The sequence below is a fragment of the Propithecus coquereli genome, unplaced genomic scaffold, assembly GCF_000956105.1.
Source record: "Propithecus coquereli isolate 6110/MARCELLA unplaced genomic scaffold, Pcoq_1.0 Scaffold19, whole genome shotgun sequence".
NCBI lineage: Eukaryota > Metazoa > Chordata > Mammalia > Primates > Indriidae > Propithecus > Propithecus coquereli.
In genome coordinates, this window is record NW_012143856.1 from 1930464 (window position 1) to 1947753 (window position 17290).

A 17290-nucleotide genomic window follows, 5' to 3' on the forward strand; every position below is an offset into this window, starting at 1 on the left:
TACCCTTTCCCAGAACAGTTTTGCAGTAAGCTAACAGACATCTTTAATCACTAAGTAGTCTTCAAATTTTAAATTTATGTTCATGACAAAGGAAACAGAATGTAGAACTTTCCTAAAGAATTAGGTAAATTGTATTTTATTTACATACTAAACTTTGATATTGCTGTTTATGTTGTGTTTCTAAGATTTGTTATATTATTAAATGAAAATGGAAATGATAATTTTAACACACTAAAAATTCGAGACAACTATTTATAGATTTATCCTTTATCCTTTCTCTACTGAATTCTCCTCTTTCTTTGTTCACCTTCTTCCACTCTTACAGCAATTTAGCCATAAGGGTAGGAAAATGAAAACCTCAGAGAATAAAAATTTCACTTGAATATTGCCATGGAATCACCAAGTCATCACCACATAAGACTTGCTTCAACTTACCCACGTTTGATGTTGTGTAACTCCTTGTCCTTGCCTTTATCCTTCTCCTTTTCTCTTTTCTCCTTCTCTCTTCCTTTACGTCGTTCTCTATCCCGAGACCGACTACGGGTTCTTCTGTGACTGGACCTTTCACTGCTTCGACTATGAGAACGTGGACGAGGTCTTGACCTGGACCTACAGTAAGCAGATTTTATTAAATAAATTTAGTGTATATTTTGTATTATGAAATGTAAACACCCTTGAAAATTATTTGAAAAAGCTAATTAGTTTTAGTTATGAACTTAGAATTTAAATAACTGTGTGAAGCAAGCATCTGAATGATTCTTTATGAATAAGTACTCTCAGTTGAAATGATATAGGAGGCAAATATATGTTGCCAACTTTGCAGGAAATTAAGGTGCAATAAACAAGTGTTTGCAAGTGAAAGTCTTAAAGTTTCAAATCAAGTCTCAATAATTCATGTCTGCTCAGATAATGTAACAGATCAAATGTATGTAATCTAGTCCACAAGGATAGGCTTTCCCTAGCCCTACAATCTCTGTTTCCTTATCTATTCAACCTATTTCTAATTGTTCCAATGTAACTATTCATCCACTCGAATCCAGCCATTCTTTGTTTAAAATGACAGTATTAGGTAGAATACATTATGTGCTAAGAAGTAGTGATTTCAGGTCCTGGTTATAGTAATGACAAGAAAGCCTCTATCAGATTGACAATTCTACAGACAACTATAAAACAAAAACAACTACAGTTGACCCTTCAATAAGGTTTGAATTGCATGGGTCCACTTACATGCAGATTTTCTTCTGCCTCTGCCACCCCTGACTAGGCAAGACCAACCTCTCCTCTGCTTCTTCCTCCTCAGCCTACTCAATGTGAAGACAATGATGATGAAGACCTCTATGATGATCTACTTCCACTCAATGAATAGTAAATATATTTTCTCTTCCTTATGATTTTCTTAATAACACTTTCTTTTCTCTAGCTGACTTTATTGTAAGAATACAATATATAATACATATAGCATACGAAATATGTGTTGATCAAATATTTATGTTACTGGCAAGCCTTCCAGTCAATAGAAGGCTATTAGTAGTTAAGTTTTGGGGGAGTCAAAGTTATACATGGATTTTCGACTGCATGGGAATTTGATATCCCTAACCTCCGAGTTGTTCAAGGGTAGACTATATATGAAGGCACTGGAGAGTGACCAAAAACAGGCAGATTCTGCAGGGGGCCAACACTTGTAAAAAGGAAACAACAATGAGAAAGTTGCCCACTTTATCAACCTCTATTCTGTAGCAAGCTGAAGTCTGTGCCATGTAGAACAGATACAACTCCAACAGAAAATCTGCAGGCTTTCTGTCCCCCAGAAAACAGAAGACAGACTCAGGACAACTAAAGCAACAGGTAAATGAAAGAGTAATCCTGTAAAAAAGTAAAAGGAGGGACCCAAAAATTCTATATGTAAACTCCATTCAAATCTCTGGTTGAACCCTAAATCAGCACATGAAGGACAGAAAACAGCTAAGAATAAAAGCATTGAACCAAAATTTTAGCTTCCCTCATAGAAACAGAATTTTTATAATTATAAACCAACCAAGCTATTTTCCTGCCAAACAAAAAGATAAGCAAAATGTCAATATTATTAAGAGGAATATAATAGAGTATTCACAATATGATATTCACTATGTCCACAATAAAATCCAAAATTACTAGATATACAAAGAAACAGGAAAAATGTGCTCAATCCTGAAGAGAAAATATAATACATAGAGACCAACCCTAAGATGAGCCAAATGTTAGAATTCACAAATAAGGATTTAAAGTAATAACTATGCTTGTAATGAATATAAAGCTAGGCAATCTTAGCTTAAAAATTAGAAAATGAAAAAATACAAAATATATAACTAAAAAATACAATCTCTGAAATGGGATTAAAAGTAGATTGGTGAGAACAGAGGAAAGAATCTGTGTACCTGAAAATAAATCAATCAAAATTATCAAATCTGAATAACTAAGGGGGAAAAAGACTGTTAATAAGAAAAGAAAGGCAGATCCTTGAGAATACATGTGACAAGATTCAAATGTCTAACATGTTTATTTAAACCCAGAAGTGGAAAAGATAGAGAATGAGACAGAAAACATTTAAGTGGTGGGAAAAATTTTCTAAATTTAGTGAAAGACATATTTACAGATTCTAGAAGTTCAACAAATCCCAAGTAAGATACATATGAAGCAGCCCATGATTAGGAACACAACCGGCCAAACTAATAAAAACTAAAGGTAAAGAGAAATCTTGAAAGTATTCAGAGAAAAACACTTTACATACAGAAGAGCAATGATACCAATCATCACTGCTGGTTTCTCATCAGAAATAATGAAGATCAGAAGACAGTGAAAAAAAATTCTTAACATGATGACAGAAAAAAAAAAGTCCACCTAGAATTGTATACTCAGCAAAAATACCCCTCAAGAATGAAAGTAAAATAAGGACATTTTTGAGATAAAGGGAAAGTAAAAAATTATCATCAATGGCAAAATTGTATTACAACGAATACCAAAGAAAGTTCAAGAGAAATAATAACAGATGGAAAACTTGGATCTTTAGGAAGGAATTAAGACTACTAGAAAGAGTAAATACAGGGGTAAATATCAATAATTATTTATTTCCCTTAATTTATTTAAAATACACATAGTGCTTATAGTAAAAATTATAATGTTTTACTGTAGGGATTATAATGAAGGTAGATGTAATACATATCTCAGGGTGGGGAACCTGCAGCTTTGGGGCCACATGTGGCCTTCTGGATCCTTGAATGCGGCCTTTTCAATGAATCCAAATTTTACAGAACAAATCCTTTCAATAAAAGGATTTGTCCTGTGAAATTTGGATACATTTAAGGGGCCACATTTGAGGATCTGGAGGGCTACATGGGTCCTTGAGGCCGCAGGTTCCCCACTCCTGCACTGAGGCGAGCGGGAGAGCAGCTACCTAAACAAAACAAAGAAGGAAAGAAGTATAGCTAAAAAGCCAAAAGATCAGTTAAAAAGAAATTCTTAAAAATACTCATTAATCCAAAAGGAAGCTGGAAAGGCAGTACGAAGGAACAAAAAACAGAGTGGACAAATATAAAATGTGATTGGACCTACATCTAATTATAACTATAAATATAGTAAATGTTAATAAACTAAATACTTAAAAGACAGAGCTTATGAAATGAATTAAAAAGCAACACACAACTATATGCTATTTATAAAATATGTACTTTAAATATACAGACAGGTTGAAAGTAAATGGCTAAAAAATACACGCATCATGCAAACAGTAAACATACGAAGGCTGAAGTAAATATATTAATATCAGATAAACCAGACTTCAGAAACTAAGTGTATCACTAAAATAAAAATGGATACTTCATAATGATCAAAGGGTCAGTTCATAAGTAGAAATCATATAGAAAATGTATGTCTCACACAACAGAATTAAAGTGGAATTTAACAATAAGACATCTAGAAAAAACTTAGATATATAGAAATTAAATAATATCCTTTTCAATAGTTCACAGGTCAAGTAAGAAATCACAAGAGGGCCAGGCACAGTGGCTAATGCCTGTATCCCAGCACTTTGGGAGGCTGAGGTAGAGGGATTGCTTGAGGCCAGGTGTTCAAGACCAGCCTGGGAAACATAGTGAGACTCCATCTTCATAAAATAAAAAATAAAAAAATTAGCTGGGCCTGGTGGCACATGTCTGTAGTCCCAGCTATTTGGGAGGCTCAGACAGGAGGACTGCCTCAGCCCAGGAGTTCAAGGATATTTTGAACTGAATGAAAATGAAAAAACAACATATGATAATTTGTGGGATGCAACTAAAGCAATATTAAAAGGAAAATCTATAGTTTTAAATGTTTACATTAGAAAAGAAGAAAGATCTAAAATCAATTACCTGAGGTTTCATGTTAAGAAGCTACAAAAAGAAGAGCGAAGTACTATAAACCCAAAGTAGATGGAAGGAAAGAAACATTAAAGAAAAGAGCAAAGATCAATGGAATACAAAACAACAGAGAAAATTAACAAAGCCAAAATCGGGTACTCTGAGAATATCAATAAAATTGATAAATCTCTAGGTAGATTGATCAAACAAAAATAAAAGAGGAAATACAAATTACCAAAGAATAAACACTGTGGATGATGAAGAGATCACATGAACTAGTCCTGGGTAACCAGGATGTATGTGGGGCTTGAAGAGAATTACATAGCTTTCAGCAGCAGTAATGTTTGTCCTCTTCCATCTCTAATCGGTTCACTCAGTAAATAAAAAAGAATATTGGATCACAAACCCACAAACTTTTTTAAATGTGATTTTGAGAAGTTATAATTATTTATTGCTACTAATGTAACATGGCTTTAATTATTTTATTGTCCTAACTTACAAATATAAAATTTCTACCATTTTCTCTGGAAGTTTCTCTATTCCTAATTTTGACACAACTATTTTTCCATATCAAAGTTTTATCATCACAACTTACTACCCCCACAGATGTTATCCTATTCCTTTCTGATTAAATTTTCTATTACATGTGGATATATGGAAACTTTACCAGATTATTACTAAAATCTACAAAATTTTAAAGTTTTCTGTTTAAAAGAAAGCAATAATAAAAATGGAGGACAGCCTTTCTCGTGATAACCTCAGACACTATACATACATACATATATATATATATTTTATATATATATACATGAAACGTGTATATAGACACACAAGGTATTATCTTAATTTGGTTCTATAGTGCTTAGGATCAAAATATGATTCAAGCAATTAGCTGTAAAAATTGTAGCTGTAAAAATTGTAGAGTAACAAAAGGCAGGTGAGTTAGTTTAACAAAACTCTAAGATCTTCTTTTTTAAATAAATCTCCAATATAAGCTAATGTAGTTGTTTGCCTCTTTTTTAAAAGAAATATATAGTGTTGGACAAAATATACAACCATTTGTGGATTACAGATGAGGTGGCTTTTGGTGAAATTACGTTTTTACTGTACTCTTAGAACTAAATGTTATCTGTTACTAATATACCTCAAATTATGTAAGTATTAAGTTAAAAAATGAAGAGTTCCTCAAATAATAGTATCCTTGAATAAGTTATTTCCTCTCTGAGCATCTGTTTCCTTATCTGCAAAATGGAAGTAATAATTACCTTACTATGAGGATGAAATAATAGGACCTAACTGGGTTGTGAGATAACAGACAAGTGACTTGGGAGAACGAGGCAGGCACTAAGAAGTAATTGAGGGATGTACCAATTTTAATGAATTTGTAAAATCTGAATCAAGGTGTATGAAATACATTTCCCTCACACCATAGCTAATGCAGTAAAGAGTAGCATTCTGATTTTGACAGACCTTTAAAATCTTAGGGCTGGTATAAAGATCACTCAAGTTTCAATGTATTTCTTTTATATAGGAAGGTGAATAATAATCTGAAGGACTAAAATCCACGTCTTCTCCACAGATAACCTTTAGTAACCAAATATAATACACGATCTTCAGTGGTTTGCTATTAATGGGAAGAATACATCTGTCATCCAAGACTTCAAGCCTTTTGAGAATAAAAGTGGATATTCTGGGGACATAGGTAGGTCTTGAAGGGGGTACTATATCATGAGGACAACAGGGCTAAACTGGCACAGTCCCAGAGAAACCAGAGTATAATCATTCTCCTATCACCATGACAGCAAGGCTACATAGTGCAATTAGCAGGGAGGTCTTACATTGATTACTACCTACCCAACCCTCCTTTAGCAACTTCTTTTCCAATCACTGCTATTCCTCCCAACTTAGCCAATTAATTAAGCAAATTCACTTTATCTCCAAACTCAGCTCATTTTGCCCTAACAGAAAGAATCCATTGTAGAAAACATATGCCTGCCTTTCTCTAAAATGATCACTACTCACCCTATGTCTTCATATAAGCAATCCATGTCATTCTGGAATATCCTCCTAAAAATGTTGCTGGTGTGGTTCAGTGAATTACGATAGCAATAGCATATCTACAAGTTAAGTCACTCGCAATGTCAAATTTAAGAAAGTAGAAAGTTTTAAACATCACCACTGGGCCTCCCCCCACCCACCACCAATGTCTTAATGTTCATTATTTTAATCCTCATATGGCAGGCCTCTTATTCTTGGTTACAGGCTAAAAGTAGCAAAAAAGTGACTCTAAAAAATATGCATGGGGAAAAGACAACAAATCTAAAAACAGAGGCAGACAAAAATTAATAAAGCCTGTTAAAAAAGAGTCACAAAATGAAGCACAGATTGAAAATGAACTAAAGCTGCTAACTTCTTAGCTGTCATAAGAATTACGTTACACAATTTTTGTTTCTTTTTTTTATTTTTTTTATTTTTATTTCAGCATATTATGGGGGTACAGATGTTTAGGTTTCGTATGTTGCCCTTGCCCCCCCTCCCCCCTAAGTCTGAGTTTCAAATATGTCCATCCTTCAGGTGGTGCACATTGTACTCTTTGACGTTACACAATTTTGAAGAAAACTCACATCCTAGACATATGAACAATACCATTTACTTTATTAAGTAACTTTACTTATAAATTCGAAGGATCCCCATAAAGAAAAAAGTACCAGGTCAGAGTAAAGAGATTTCCTACCACAAACAAACAAAAAAGCCAAAGAAACCATATTAAAATTTAAGATGGTATTTGTCCCTCATTCCTTAAATAAATACCTTTCTGATAAATCACTCTAGAAGTCTCTAGAGTACCAAAGCCAATATGGAGATATATTATAAGCAAAGAAACATTTGATAAAAAATGTGGCACTCTAGAACGCACAATATATAAGCAATAAATGGACAGCAAGATGTCCTATTATACCAGATAAATGCTTTCAATATCTACAGAATAAGAAGAATCACCATAACATTCCTACATAAAATGAATTACTGCCCTCAAAAACCAATTTGTCAAGTTTCTTAATTGGCTAATAAGTTCTAAACACATGTAATCAAAACAAATACCCTAATATTTTGTCTTTAAAAAAAATGCTACAATACTTCAAATAGTCTCTTAAGTCCTATAAAGACTACATTTACCATAAAATAAACCTGTAATTAAAATTAAATAATATATTTACACATTGAACAAAAACTATCACGGACTCCATGTCAGGATGACACTTTGAACATGGGCATCTAATTTTATCCCCTGCCAAAATCCATCTAAAATGATAACAACAAGGGGAATTTTTTTAATAGGACCTACACTCTAGGAAAGAGATGCACTTTGGAAAGAGAGGTGTCCATTGTTGGCTTGGTGGTACTGGAAAATTAGAAAACAAATTGCTGAAGATGAGGGCCCTGTAAAAACAAGATTATATCAAAGGATCTGAAAACAGACCTAGCTGTCACCACAGAATTCCCTATTTATTAAAGAAATGCTCCTCACCATACTAAACAGTACAGTGTCATTCCAGAAACCTTACAGCCATACAAAACCTGCAGTCCATCCACAGAATTGTCTGTTACTATTCCTACAGGAAAATCCTGCACATCACCATGAACAAAAAAGAAAATATAATATCCATACAAAGAAACTAAAGAAAGTATCAAAATTTTTTTAAAAATGCAAATATATCTCACAAAAAAAAATACACGAAGTGGAGAAGACTAAAACATAACACTCCAACATAAATCAAATATAAAGAAACAAGCAAAACAGAAGTTCAGAACAAAAATGGACAAACAACAGGAAGATATGAAATGATTGCCATCTGATTTTAGGGGGAGAAATTTTAAAAAAGAAAAAGTCATCTCAGAAATGAATACTATATTACAAGGTGCTCAAGTAGAATAAGACTAAGCATATAATAAAAAACACAGATGTTAGTAATGAAAAGAACCAAGAGAAAGAAAATAAAAATAGTAGAAGAATCAGAGAAAGTGATATAAAGAAGAGGCAAACAAGGAACATCCAACATAACTGAGGCTCTAGAAGAAAAAACAAGGTAACATTCTAGATTACAATCACAATGAAAATCATTTCTGGAACTAAAGGAATCTACATCTAGAAAAGGTCATCTGCATATCTGGGGAAATGGGCTAACCACAATTAACTCCTGAGATGTATCCTGATGAAGTTAATGAACATTAAAGATAAAGGAAAAAAAAGAATACTCTGATTAAGTCACTGACAAACAGAGTCAAATCGGCAGCAGTCTTCTCAATTGTAAAATACACAGTAAAGCAATGGCTTTAATTTTCCTTGAGGAACTCATGAAAAAAGAAGTGTGTTCACAATGTTACATGCAGCCAAGCTATGCTTCAAGAGTCAAAGCTACAGGAAAAAAAAAAGGAATAAAAGTAATAATTTATGTTAGATACCAATTAAGTCAAGGACATGCTACAATTTCTAGGTAAACAACTCAAAGGACACTTAAAAAAATATAAACTAATAAGCAAGCCAGGTACAGTGGGTCATGCCTATAATCCCAGTACTTTGGGAGCCTGAGGTAGGTGGACCCCTTGAGGCCAGGAGTTCATGACCAGCCTGGGCAACATAGTGAGAGCCTCTCTCTATAAAAAATTAAAAATTCTCTGGGTAATGGTGGTGCATGCCTTTAGTCCCAGCTACTTGGAGACTGAGGTAGGAGAATTACTTGAGCCCAGGAGGTTTGAAGTTGCAGTGAGCTATAATGACACCACCTTACTCTAGCCTGGGCGACAAAGCGAGACAATGTTTCAAAAAAAAAGAGTAGACTATAGCTAAAGCACAGCTCAGCTAAAAATCTATAGAGCTAAATGCATATATAAGAAAAGCATAAAAGCTAAAAATAAATGATCTAAGCATCTATCCAAAGAATTAGCAAAAGAAAAGAAAATTAAACTCAAAGGTGAAAGGAAAGAAAGGGAAAAGAAGCAAAAATTAATGAAACAAAAGATCAAGAAAGACAATAGCTAACTCTTTGAAAAGATTAATTAAGTTGATAAACTCTTGGTGGAAATTATTTAAAAATAGAGAAATCACAAATAAAATTATCACTATTAGAATATTTAGGAGTTAAAAGCTATGAGAATAACCCCTCTACCATAAGCAACTAGAAAAGCAGATAAAACATATGAAACAACTGTTTCAGTCACTGCATGACAGGTAGCATATGACGGTGATCTCCCAAAAAAGGGAGACAGAAAAAGAAGCCCTAGGTATGTCCCAACTTACTGCCTTGGTTGCAGGCCACAGAGAAATAACAGGGAACCTAAACAAAGCCTGGTGGATTTGCTGAGTTGAGGAGACAGAGACTTTTCGGTAGGCCAAGGTTACTAGAATTTGCAAGAAACTATACCAAAGAAGAGGAAGTTGGACAGAAAAAGGAATACAGAAACCTGAGGTAGGGTCCCCTCGATCTTCTGATAAGGTGAAATTCCACGGGACCAGAGGAAAATATACTGGAAAGCAGTAGAATTTCTAAATATCATACAGGGAGAAACAGTGTTTCCACCAGCCAGAGTAGAGACACCTCGTACATAGGCATTGCATAGAGTCAAGTATTAATACTGGAGCTAAATTAGCCACAGAGTAAATTTACTCTGGACCCATCCTAATAAAGCCTAAAAGCAAGCTTTGATATTTATGAAGTTAGATCATGGCCATGTGAGGGTTCATTATACTATTCTCTACTTGAATTAATGCTTACAGTTTTCCTTTCAAAGGCTAAAAAAAATATTTGAAACTTCATTTATAAATCTGTTATTTGAAACTCACCATAAAAATCACAATGGCTAGTTTTCCAGTCCAATCCACATAAGACTAATGAGAAAGCACCTGAAACCTTACACAAACACACTCACCAGAAACAACACTATTTCTTTAGGGAAAATACACATGTTCTGAATTTTAACTAAGACAAATTAAGCAGGCAAATATTTTTCAGGTTTAGTTACTCATCGACACCTCATCTGCCTTGAGAAACCTGTTTAAATCAGCCTAATTGTCAAATGTTCTAAACTGCAAAACCAAGGTCAACTGTCCTCACCAAGGGCAGAGGCTCAAGCCTCTAGTTTCTATAGATCAAGTGTTTGTAAACAGGGATTGTTTGCATATTCCTGATATGTAATTTCCTACTTATATTGCCCAACTGAAATAACATTTCTTATCAAAATTCCAGATACATTTACTTGGACCTATAACTCACATCACGTTTTACTATTGAATTATCAGAATTTGAAGCTGGTAAATAAAAATCAAAACCAATCTCTCATTTACTATGAAAGTTAATGCTCTAAAATACCCATAACAATATGCTTGTTTAGTATTTAGCAATGCTATAGGGCATAACACTTTCCCCTATTATTGTCAAGGATCTTCTATGTACTAAGAAACATGCTGGCTGTGTTCATGTACTTTATCTCAATTCTCTGTAGTATTTAAACAAAAAGTTGAAATTTCATCTCCTTTAGGTGCTTTGGAGATTTTTTTTTTTCCTGTTAGGGTAGCTGTTTTTGTTTTGTTTTGTTTTTACTTTGAGAAAACTGAACTCTTAAAAGTTCAGAGGTCACAGAGCAAATGAGTGATAAAACCGAAATCTGAACCTAGGTTTGTGCGCATCCTTTCAATTATGCCATACCGACAGTGAGATCTGATTGCAGTATCATTTTCAAATAAAATTTATAAAATGGAAAATAAATATCTACACAGATTCATTTCTGAAATATTATCAAAAGATTTAACCCTATCTTATTACAAGTAGATCCATTTAACTAAATACCTTGGAATTCTTACATCAACCTTACAAATTCCCAATCATAATCTCTAGTCTCCCCATTTTTAAAAAAAGTTATTAAAAGGTAGAATTGGGAAGAGGAAAAAAAAAAAAAGAGAAATGCAGAATGCCAGTGCCTCCCCCACTAAAAAAGCATATAACCCACCCACTATGCCAAAGGTTAAGTCATTTAGTCAAGTTCAAAGATCTTCAAAGACTTCTTAGATCCAGATAAGCCCATATGTTACCAAAATTCTGTGAAAAAGCTATTACTTTCCAATCTGCTTCTCATGTTTAAGATACAGAACACACAGATGCTTGGCATCACTCATCAGTCTTCCTAAATTTTCACACCAGATAATCAAGGTCCACCGGTAACTTTTCTATCTAAAAATCCTAGAAATGTCTTTATTCCATCAGTGCCTGTTTCACTTGTTGTATCTGAAAGTAACCATAAAAGACCATTCAGTTACTGTACAATAAGTGTTAATTTGCTAATTTCTTCACAGGTAATCAATTAAAATGTAAAATATTGGATAAAACTAGTTGCACTAAATTTAACAGCTGCTCCATAAGCATAATTAGTTTCACAAGGTCCATATGTATTCTGAACAGAGACAGAGTTGAAACAAATAGACAGATTTTAAACAAGTTTGAGAAAATCTGCATTTAATTAGCAGGTGGGCACTACAACTGCATAACGTTTTTATACATTTATATTTATGAAGTGACAGAAGATCTAAAGGCTTTTTAAAACAGCGTTTATTGTTTGAATGGGAACTGTTTTGCTGCATGCTAAAGTGATTTAAATCCTATAGCTCTGCTTTGAAAAAAATCATAAATGGTGAAAGAAAACATGTGGAAAACTGTAAAACTAGAAAGAATTTGCGACAAAAAACAGATACACATACCATAACTAAAAGGAAACTACACTTAATTAAATGTACACTGCATCTGGAATATCAGCCTAATAAAATGTGAAACTATTAATTTTCATTGTTCTAAAGGAAATGAGGTCAGTGTCATTTAATAATTCCCCCAATTACATTGGGCTAACTCATTGGACTATATGTTCTGGACACCATCTAATCTTAAAATGCTATATATTTTACAATATCCTTAAGTTAAACTTTTTAAATAAAGGCATTTAAATTACAAAGGGGTAGAAGAATAAAATCAGCAAATGAAATGCTCTAGCAGCCGGTAGCTACTAGCTTTATATGTTAAACCTTATGGCTTTGGGTGACGTTTTTCATGGATGACCATAATAAGTATCACACCTGTTAGTTCTTATTAATACTGAAATCATCACTTTAAATACAGAAATAGAATACTTAATTTTAAAAATCAAAAAGATGTTTACCTCACTAATAATTTCATTAGTTGCTTACATTTATCACCATTAATTTTAAAATGTATAAAAACTAAAAGTTAATTTTTGAAGGCAAAATGCCTTCAGGACTCTTTAATAAAGCAATAATAATAATTTCTATAAGAGAAATTGACAGTTTTCTAAAATGGAAGAATGAAGCAAATTCCTACATTACCTACCTGTATGAGGGAGAGTTACACAGAGGAGTGCTTAAGTAAACCAGTACCTTAAAAGTTAACTGTTTTCTCACCTAACCAAATAAATAGTGCATATTATCCTACTTAGGTAATAACAGCACTAAACTTCAAAATTTCTTTAAATAATAAGGTCCATATGTGTGAACAAATTTAAATTATTAAACATTAATTATGATTCTGGTATACTATTTTAGGAATTAAAAAAATCAACATGCTTTCTAATGTTACACGTAAATATGTTCATTAAAATTTAAGTGTTCATGGAATCCCTGTACCAAAAAAAATTTAAACAAATATGATTGTAAAATCAAACTCTGTTAACTATGTGTTTTATCATCAACATTATGATTATTTCATATTCAAAAACAAAACAGAAAAAATACAGATCACTCTCCCAAAAAATAATTAAGATTTTTTAAATTATAATTTTTCTTTAAAGATTATTTTTTATTCATAGGTGATAAAAACTTGAGACAAAATCTTAATGTCTTAATTACAGAAAATTTTATTAACATATATCTGGAAGAAAAACTTAAGACATTAACAGTTCAGTTTATTTACTTAAAAAAACTCATTTAAAAATTACCTTTAAAAAGCCTCAAGTGACTTGCTGCAAGACTTCATTCAATTTAACTATGTAAAACATAACTTTTTAAATGGACAGTCTGAATAGTTTACAAATTAGATTGCTACCTTAAGATTTCCAACTCACTTGTTTTTTACTGCTCTTCCTAATCTGTGAATAAGTTCTAAATTGTTTATGTCGATATTTTAATTGCCAAGAAAAGCTTTAATGATAATAAAAGAATTGGAGAAAGTGGGCTGCCTCAGGCATGAAAGATCTCAATGGTCACCATATTTTATAAATGAAAAGCAGAACTCAGGTACACCCAGCATTATTGTGTATTATATTGCATTGTGTTATATTGTATTGTATACTCAGGTACAAGAGGAAAGAGCATTTGAAATCAAGGCCATATGTTAGTATATTTCTTGATTTGTGTGAATACTTCAAAAATAATCCTTAATTTTTTTCATAAACTGTATAATAGGAAGGAGAAGAGATTGAAAATTCAAAAATCATACTTTTTCTTAGTTTTCTCCATGGATTTTTTATCCTGCATGTTTCCTGAGTGATTTAACAACTGTATTCCTAAATGCAAGTTCAAGACCCAGTATGAATAACTGATTTTATATTATTGGGAACAACATGAAGAAGTAAAGAAAATACATTTAAAAGTGGGACCTCGCCCCATAGCACCTGGTATGTGTGGATTTTTATCAACAATAAGACCAAAAAGGGTCTTTGGACTAATATTCAAACTTACAAATTATTCTTTTACTTTTTATTTCTATAACTCCTTTTTTATAGGAGTCCTTCCTAAAAAGAAATGGTCTCCATATATAATCATGTCTATTTTTAGCTGATATTTTACTCTTTAAACAAGAACAGCAAGAACATAACTCCGTTACTAACTAAATCAATTTTAGAGTGAATAGCCTATAAGTTCACTAGATCAACTTACACAGCCAATACAAAAGGTACTTTTTTAAAAAAACTATCACTCATTTCCATTTTTTTACTAATGAATAAGGGAAGAAGAGGTTATATTAAAAAAAACACTATGCAGTGTCATTTTACTTGAACTTGGAATAGAAGAAAAAAATAAGGAAATTACATTAAAACTCAATTTATTCTCTTGAAAATAAAACCAGTTTATTCTCTTGAAAGGTATTTTAAAAATCCTCAAATTATCACCCACGACTTTTCTTATAGATATTTAAATAGAAACAAAGTTTACTTTCTTACTTTTATCTGCGTTATTAACATTAACTTATTTATCTTTATCTGCATTAGTAACAGATTAAAGTAGAGGAAAAGATAAGAAAGGGAAAGAGGACAATTGGAAGGAGTGACAATTGACAAAGTCACATAGAAGGAGAATACAGAATAAACTTAAAAATTAGGCATTGGAAACTATCGAATCAGAATAGTGTGGGCCCAGATAGAGGTTTATAGCATTACTATACAGCTCAGCACCATATCATAACTAATATTCATAAAGGTCTCAAGTTATTAGCAAAAACAGAATACAACTAGACTTAAACTTCGTTTAAAAAAAACCTGCTACTCATGAGAAACAAAAGCTGGAATACCTATCCTTAAGAGAAGAATAGTATTCAAAACATATTATATCAGAAAAAAGGAATCCTAATTATTTTATTTGAACCATTCTTTCCTTGAAGGAAAGCACTCCATGTGGGCAAAAAGAAGCTTAAAATAAAAAAGATGTTGACATAAACTCTTAAAGTATTTTCCAATAACAGCCTATAACATTAAATCTGAGAGTCTGAGGAAATCTAAGACTGCCCTAAGTGCTCATAGGCCTGAGTAACGCAAAGAGCCCAGGATACTAAGAACAGGAAAATTCCTAAGAATAGTAGCCTGAAATCCTTGAGAGTTCTACCAGGCCAATGAGTTATGAAGGAATTTAAAACAAAATTTATAACCTTCGGCCCATTCACAATCCAATGTAAACCCAGTTAGTGAGTGTCCCTACCACCCCAAGAAAAAGTATTTCTAAAATTAGCTTATGTTCGTTAAGTGTCAGTTATATGTTTGACATTTTGAACTTTACAAATGATGTGTGATTAACTTCAAAAATTCAGAAGACAGAAACACATCGGACATCTTTCTGCCTTTTAGGCCTTTGCACTGGCTCTTCCTGTTGCCTTAACACAACACTGTTTCCCAGATATCTCAGATGCCCCCCTCACCTCCTTCAAATCTTTGCCTACATGTCTTCTTCTCATTAAGCTCTATCCTTTCTAACCTGTTAAATACTGAAACCTGCCCTCTCTCTTGACCTCCAGAACTCCCAATGCCCTATATCTTGTTCTGTTTTTCTTTTTTTCCATTCCACAGACCTAACATACTACATAATTTACTTATTTATAATATTTATTGTTCATTGACTATCCTCCTTGCTAGAATGTAAGCTCTACAAGGGAAGTTTCTTTTACTAACTAATGTATTCCAGGTGCCTAGAATTGTGCCTGTCACAAAAAAAGACTCAAATATTTGTTTAAAATGAATAAATAAATTCATGTACTACTTTCTCAATTTGTGTCCTATCTTCTAAAGTCTGAACAATTATTTAATATGTCTTAATTACAGAAAATTTTATTAACATATATCTGGAAGAAAAACTTAAGACATTAACAGTTCAGTTTATTTACTTAAAAAAACTCATTTAAAAATTACCTTTAAAAAGCCTCAAGTGACTTGCTGCAAGACTTCATTCAATTTAACTATGTAAAACATAACTTTTTAAATGGACAGTCTGAATAGTTTACAAATTAGATTGCTACCTTAAGATTTCCAACTCACTTGTTTTTTACTGCTCTTCCTAATCTGTGAATAAGTTCTAAATTGTTTATGTCGATATTTTAATTGCCAAGAAAAGCTTTAATGATAATAAAAGAATTGGAGAAAGTGGGCTGCCTCAGGCATGAAAGATCTCAATGGTCACCATATTTTATAAATGAAAAGCAGAACTCAGGTACACCCAGCATTATTGTGTATTATATTGCATTGTGTTATATTGTATTGTATACTCAGGTACAAGAGGAAAGAGCATTTGAAATCAAGGCCATATGTTAGTATATTTCTTGATTTGTGTGAATACTTCAAAAATAATCCTTAATTTTTTTCATAAACTGTATAATAGGAAGGAGAAGAGATTGAAAATTCAAAAATCATACTTTTTCTTAGTTTTCTCCATGGATTTTTTATCCTGCATGTTTCCTGAGTGATTTAACAACTGTATTCCTAAATGCAAGTTCAAGACCCAGTATGAATAACTGATTTTATATTATTGGGAACAACATGAAGAAGTAAAGAAAATACATTTAAAAGTGGGACCTCGCCCCATAGCACCTGGTATGTGTGGATTTTTATCAACAATAAGACCAAAAAGGGTCTTTGGACTAATATTCAAACTTACAAATTATTCTTTTACTTTTTATTTCTATAACTCCTTTTTTATAGGAGTCCTTCCTAAAAAGAAATGGTCTCCATATATAATCATGTCTATTTTTAGCTGATATTTTACTCTTTAAACAAGAACAGCAAGAACATAACTCCGTTACTAACTAAATCAATTTTAGAGTGAATAGCCTATAAGTTCACTAGATCAACTTACACAGCCAATACAAAAGGTACTTTTTTAAAAAAACTATCACTCATTTCCATTTTTTTACTAATGAATAAGGGAAGAAGAGGTTATATTAAAAAAAACACTATGCAGTGTCATTTTACTTGAACTTGGAATAGAAGAAAAAAATAAGGAAATTACATTAAAACTCAATTTATTCTCTTGAAAATAAAACCAGTTTATTCTCTTGAAAGGTATTTTAAAAATCCTCAAATTATCACCCACGACTTTTCTTATAGATATTTAAATAGAAACAAAGTTTACTTTCTTACTTTTATCTGCGTTATTAACATTA

At 32.3% G+C, this 17290-nt stretch overlaps 1 protein-coding gene across 3 annotated transcripts in view; it reads right to left on the bottom strand.

Annotated features, from left to right (window-relative positions):
- Window positions 1-17290, bottom strand: part of RSRC1 (arginine/serine-rich coiled-coil 1) — a 456738-nt gene that overhangs the window by 361667 nt on the left and 77781 nt on the right. For 2 of the 3 annotated variants that reach the window (XM_012642863.1, XM_012642862.1), the window contains exon 4: window positions 436-609. The exons of the other annotated variant lie outside the window; for it this stretch is intronic. In XM_012642863.1, coding sequence (XP_012498317.1) covers window positions 436-609 — 174 coding nt within the window. The remainder of the gene's footprint in view (window positions 1-435; window positions 610-17290) is intronic. 3 annotated transcript variants of the gene reach the window in all.